The 6522-nt window shown below is 33.8% G+C and overlaps 3 gene segments (V, D, J or C); all 3 read right to left on the bottom strand.

Moving 5' to 3' along the window:
• Nucleotides 1–493: 493 nt before the first annotated feature.
• LOC107671332 (Ig heavy chain V-III region BUT-like) lies at nt 494–986 on the bottom strand. The segment is given in 2 exon segments: nt 494–804; nt 910–986. Coding segments are annotated over 2 exon segments (360 nt in total).
• A 399-nt stretch (nt 987–1385) lies between these two features.
• LOC107671334 (Ig heavy chain V region 914-like) lies at nt 1386–1886 on the bottom strand. The segment is given in 2 exon segments: nt 1386–1706; nt 1782–1886. Coding segments are annotated over 2 exon segments (351 nt in total).
• Nucleotides 1887–4855: 2969 nt separating this feature from the next.
• On the bottom strand, nt 4856–5408 carry LOC107671333 (Ig heavy chain V region 5A-like). The segment is given in 2 exon segments: nt 4856–5187; nt 5299–5408. Coding segments are annotated over 2 exon segments (351 nt in total).
• Between the last annotated feature and the right edge of the window lie 1114 nt (nt 5409–6522).

Here is a 6522-nt window from a genome sequence, read left to right as displayed (position 1 = left end):
CAGTAGGCGGCAGGCAAAATAGGTATTAGTCTACCTACACCCTCTGACTAGCATCAGACTGGCGAGTTTGTGATCGTAAGATCCACGTAAGGCCAATGTGAGACTTAAAAGAGAGAGACATTAGGTCCCCAGTGAACGGAAAATTGAAAGTAGGCTATAGTGAGTCCGGAAATTATAACACAGCGAACTTTATGATTAGTTTTCAAAATGATCGCAATTTGTATTCAATAAACACTTGAAATTGGAGTCAGATTTAAATCAAATTTAAATCAAGTGATTTTTTCAGAAGCGTGAGAAAAGACCGAACATCAAACCTTCAACCACGCCGCTGGACGCTGGTGGGTGGATTCTTACATAATTGAATATTTTTATGCAATGCAATGTGGCTTTTTTGTCGAATTGAATTGAAATTGAAAATTTGTCAATATTCATCATCTGTATACAGTAGGTGAATGAGGAAGTAGTTTTTGTATTGCTTTGACACTGAACTCATTCACAGTGACTCTTTAGCGCAGTAATACACAGCAGTGTCTTCAGTCTTGAGGCTGTTCATCTGTAGGTACTGTTGACTGCTGGAATCATCTCTGGACACTGTGAACCTCAGTTTATCACTGTAATATGTGTTACCGCTACCACATATGCCTCCAACCCATTCCAGGGCTTTTCCTGCAGGCTGCCGAATGAAGTTAGTACAGTAGCTGCTGTCAGTCACTGAATATCCAGAGATTTTACAGGACAGAGTCAAAACCTGACCAGGACTTAAGACAAGAGAATCAGTCTGAGTCAGTTCAACACAGTGGACACCTGAGGGGGGAAATATGGCCAGCCATGTTAGAGATACAGCAACATTATGTATAGCCAAGAGTATTTTCATTCTGAAGTATCTCTATAGAAGCTATAAAGACTTACGAGAAGCAGCTGCCAGCAGCAGCAACAACCAGAGAGATGAGGAGATCATGGTTTGAGACGAGTGAGAACAAGCTGCTTCTTTTCATCTTAAAACTCAAATAACAAGGAGTAGGAGGAGGAATATTTGCATAATTCATTACATCCAATTACTATCATGATGCTTAAGCAAAATTTTATGTACAGCAAAATGTGAATGTTGAATATTTATTAGTTTCTTTATTTTTATTAGTTTGTTTTACTTATTTTGGTGCAAATTATATTTGTTGATTATATTATGCATTTACTTAAATTTATTAGGCTTGCCTTGAAGTGTGTTTTTGTTTTTGTTTTTGACCAGCTGAATTAATGTCTAGAATTTTTTGATGAGCTTCAAACAATTTCTGTGCATCTGTTTAAGTCAGAATGAGGAAAATCATCAACAACTTGATGAAAAACTTTAATTTGTGATATGATGATTATGTTTTTGTACAGGGAGGCTATTGGCGTCTGTCACTGTGTTTCTTTGGCACAATAATACACAGCTGTGTCTTCAGCTTGCATATTCTTTCCTTGCAGTGTTATTGTGTTACTGGAAGTGTCTCTGGTGATACTGAACTTGCTTTTCAGCGAGTCCTTGTAGTATAAGCTTCCACCACTCGAGATCAATCCAATCCACTCCAGAGCTTTTCCTGCAGGCTGACGAATCCAGGCTGTAGCATAGCTTGTAACTGAATATGAGACTTTACAGTTGATAGTGAGAGTGGCATCAGGACGAACAGTCAGAGACTCAGACTGAGTGAGTTCATTTGAATCAATACCTGTATCAATTCAAATAATACCTGTTAATATTAGCAACAAAATGATGTATCACACAGAAAGCAGACTAAACTTACAGGATATCACTGCCAGAAGCAGCACTAAAGATGAAGAGATCATGGTTTGTTTCACAGCACAGTTTGAATGAACTGAAGCGATTCTTCACTCCCTCTAGTGATCAGATGAATATATAAACTGACTCATGCCTGCTGTTTAAATATGCAACAGTAGATTTACATAAACACACAGAGCTGTTAACGAACTTTACGTGCATAACCCTGTCCTGAACATTATTTTAATAGGCTATATAAAGTTCAATGCCATAAATGTTTTAATAAGAGCAATGCATTATATTTTTGTCTCTTCTAGGTGTTCAACTGGTGTTCAAAAAACTCTCAATGTTAGTAATGTTGATAAAAGAGCCCTGATATAATAACAATAAAATGAAGAGAAAAAAAGCAGTTCCGTTCATTTACATCAGAGTATTGCATGATTAGATAATGGAATAATACAGTTCACTTTACATGATAGATTTAACTTGGTAGTGTAAGTTTACAGTTACATTGTCTTAAAACTGTTTACATTTTTTACTCATTGACTCTATCCATGTAAATAATGACTTAATTAAATTCTAACCAAAAAGCCTTGTTTAAATGTTTTTTTTTTTTTTTTATTTGCTCTACAAACGTCAAATTATTTATATCACATATTATTTATATAGGCCTATAAACAATTATTTTACTATTTTACTTTTTTTGACAGTTTTGTAAATGTCTGTATATTTATTTTTATTTTCTACACTTTTAGTTATTTTAGTACATCAAGGTAAACTAAATTAAACTAACCAAAAAACCTTGTTTAAATGTTTTTTTTTTTTTTTTATTTGCTCTACAAACGTCAAATTATTTATATCACATATTATTTATATAGGCCTATAAACAATTATTTTACTATTTTACTTTTTTTGACATAGTTTTGTAAATGTCTGTATATTTATTTTTATTCTCTACACTTTTAGTTATTTTAGTACATCGAGGTAAACTAAATTAAAATGGGAAATGTTGACTTAACAGCTAGCTGAAATAAAGTTTACTTTTTTATATTTTATTTTATTTTGGTTAAAATGTATTTTGTTTCAAGTAATAATGTTTTTTCTCTCTCTCTCTCTCTTATGGCTTTAGCTTTAGTTGACTGTAATAGCCCTCATTCTGAAAGTATGGATCTGTTGTGTTTCAAGTAATAATGTTTTTTTTTATTGTTTTAGTTGACTGTAATAACACTGGTTCTGAAAGTATGGTTCTTTTGGACCTACATCAGAAATAATAAAATTCAACTATGTTAGTGACATGTTTTAATAGGCATTAATCTTTCAACATCCCTGATCTGCAGAAATCTATAGTAATAATGTTTTTTCTCTCTCTCTCTCTCTTATGGCTTTAGCTTTAGTTGACTGTAATAACCCTCATTCTGAAAGTATGGATCTGTTGGACCTACATCAGAAAGACTATAAATATAATTCAACTATGCACTCTAAAAAATGCTGGGTTATTTCAACCCAACTTTTGAGTCAAATTTGGACTAACCCAACTTTTGGGTTAAAAATTTAATGTAAAAATTAACCCAACAGTTGGGTTAGTCCATATTTGACCCAAAGTTGGGTTGAAACAACCCAGCATTTTTTAGATGTGTAGTGTGTTGGCGATATGTTTTAATATGTTGCATTAATCCTTTAACATCCCTGATCTGCTGAAATATAGCCTACTTTTCATCTGGCAGAGAGTGCCCTCTATTGTAATATCAGCAGTATTCTCATCAAAGATGAATAACTTTTGACTTTAACTTTCACTTTATAACTGTGACTATACATAGCAAACAGTTACAGGTAATCTAAAAATTTCCTTCATGTAGTAAAGTCTAATGAATTGTTTGTATTCAAGTCAAAAAATGTTGGGTAACACGAATAAAGTAAGGTCTGCAGGTCATTTCTCAGACGTTTGTTGGTCTGTAAAACACTGATGTAGGTAAAAGTCTTTTTTGTATTCCTACAGTATGTATGGGGATTTTTTATTGCTTGTTTCATTCGAGATGTTTTTGAACTGCTTGCGTTTTGTATCACTGTGTGCTCTCTCTCTGGCACAGTAATACACTTTAATGATTTCATTTTACATAATTTGTACCTACATAATGTTTGATCATAAGTCATTTTGGAGGATGTCAATCTAGATCTGAAGCTATTAATAATAACAGTATTTGTGTGCTGACTGTTAAAGTGGTTTTTGAACAAGGCAGTAGCTGCTCTGTGTCACTGTGACTCTCTGGCGCAGTAATACACAGCTGTGTCCTCAGTCTGCATATTCTGTCCTCGCAGAGTCACTGTGTTGCTGGAAGACTCTCTGGTAACTTGAAATCTACTTTTCAGTTTATCATTTTAATATGTGTTACCGCTACCACATATGCATCCAACCCATTCCAGGACTTTTCCTGCAGGCTGCTGTATCCAGTGAGTACAGTAGCTGCTGTCAGATTTTACAGGACAGAGTCAACCAGGCTTTAAGACCATAGAATCAGTCTGGGTCAGTTCAACACAGTGGACACCTGAGAGGAAAAATATGGCTGGACATGTTAGAGATATGACAACATTATGTATAACCAAGTATATATTTAATATGAAGTATCTCTAAAGAAGCTATGAAGACTTAAGAGAAACAGCTGCCAGCAGCAGCAACAACCAGAGAGATAAAGAGATCATGGTTTGAGACGTGCAAGAACGAGCTGCTTCTTTTCATCCTAATACTCAAATAAAGAGGAGGAGGAGGATTTGCATAATTCATTACATCCAATTATTATCATGATGCTTAAACAATATTTTGTTTGTTACTACTGTTAAATATCAAGATGACCTTTAAATCTTATCTTATACATATCATAAAGAACAAGCAAATAGCAAGGGCAAATTATATTATGCATTTACTTTTTACATTTATTAGGCTTGCCTTGAAGTTTGTTTTTGTTTTACCGGCTGAATTAGTGTCTATAATGTTTTGATGAGCTTTGAACAATTTCTGTGCATCTGTAAAAATCATACTGAGGAAAATCATTGTTTTTTAATGATTGAAATATTTTTAATTTGTGATATGATGATGATGTTTTTGTACAGGGAGGCTGTTGGCGTCTGTCACTGTGTATCTCTGGCACAATAATACACAGCTGTGTCTTCAGCTTGCATATTCTTTCCTTGCAGTGTTATTGTGTTACTGGAAGTGTCTCTGGTGATACTGAACTTGCTTTTCAGCGAGTCCTTGTAGTATAAGCTTCCACCACTCGAGATCAATCCAATCCACTCCAGAGCTTTTCCTGCAGGCTGACGAATCCAGCCTGTATGCTCACTTGTAACTGAATAGGAGACTTTACAGTTGATAGTGAGAGTGGCATCAGGACGGACAGTCAGAGACTCAGGCTGAGTGAGTTCATATGAATCAATACCTGTATCAAATCAAATAATACCAGTTAATAAGAGAGCATGACATTTAAAAACTGTTAAAAAGCTTTTTAGCAACAAAATGATGTATCACACAGAAAGTAGACTAAACTTACAGGATATCACTGCCAGAAGCAGCACTAAAGATGAAGAGATCATGGTTTGTTTCACAGCACAGTTTGAATGAACTGAAGCGATTCTTCACTCCCTCTAGTGATCAGATGAATGTGAAAACTGACTCATGCCTGCTGTTTAAATATGCAACAAGAGATTTACATAATCATATGCATATCACACTGTCCTGAAAATTATTTTAAACGCTTTTATTTTTTAATTTATTGAGGTAATTATTTACATGGATAATGAGCAGAAATGTAAACAGTTTGCAGACATTGTGACTGTAAGTAATTTCAATTATTTTTTTTGAACACCAGCTAAACACCTAGAAGTGACAAAAAATATAATTTATTGCTTATATTAAAACATTTATGGCATTAAATTCAGAAATGTGGACTAACTGAAAAAAATAATACATTTACTTTTTTCTATTTTATTTTACTTTGGTTAAAATGTGTTTTATTTCAAGTAATAATGTTTTTTTTTATTGTTTTAGTTGACTGTAATAACACTGCTTCTGAAAGTATGGTTCTTTTGGACCTACATCAGAAATAATAAAATTCAACTATGTTAGTGACATGTTTTAATAGGCATTAATCTTTCAACATCCCTGATCTGCAGAAATCTACTGTTCATCACACAACAGCATGCAGAGAGTGCCCTCTATTGTAATATCAGCAGTATTCTTATCAAAGATGACTTTAACCTTGACTTTATAACAGTTACAGGTAATCTAAAAATGTCCTTTGAATATGAAGTATCTCTAAAGAAGCTATGAAGACTTAAGAGAAACAGCTGCCAGCAGCAGCAACAACCAGAGAGATAAAGAGATCATGGTTTGAGACGTGCAAGAACGAGCTGATCCTAATACTCCTAATACTCAAATAAAGAGGAGGAGGAGGAATATTTGCATACAGTTCTGCATACAGTACAAAAAGACAAAAAAGACAGGAGATGAAACTGATTCATTATGTTCAGTGTTTATAACATTTTGTCTTCAATTATTTTCATATCGCATCTTTTTCCTATTTTAATTTTTGTTTTGAAAGTATGGTAAAAACTGGTAAAATGTACCAACAATCACATTGAAAAAATATGCACTTTTTGATATACCATTAAAAAAAAAAAACAGGTAGCCCATCTGAATTAGGACATTTAGGCTATCCATCTAATAGTAGCCTACCAAAATCTTATTAACAGTAGAAGTTAAATCTTACTGTACT

The sequence above is a fragment of the Sinocyclocheilus anshuiensis genome, unplaced genomic scaffold (assembly GCF_001515605.1).
Source record: "Sinocyclocheilus anshuiensis isolate Anshui unplaced genomic scaffold, SAMN03320099.WGS_v1.1 scaffold3666, whole genome shotgun sequence".
NCBI lineage: Eukaryota > Metazoa > Chordata > Actinopteri > Cypriniformes > Cyprinidae > Sinocyclocheilus > Sinocyclocheilus anshuiensis.
Note: the sequence above shows the minus strand (reverse complement) of the source record. Positions and strands in the feature narration are given on the sequence as shown.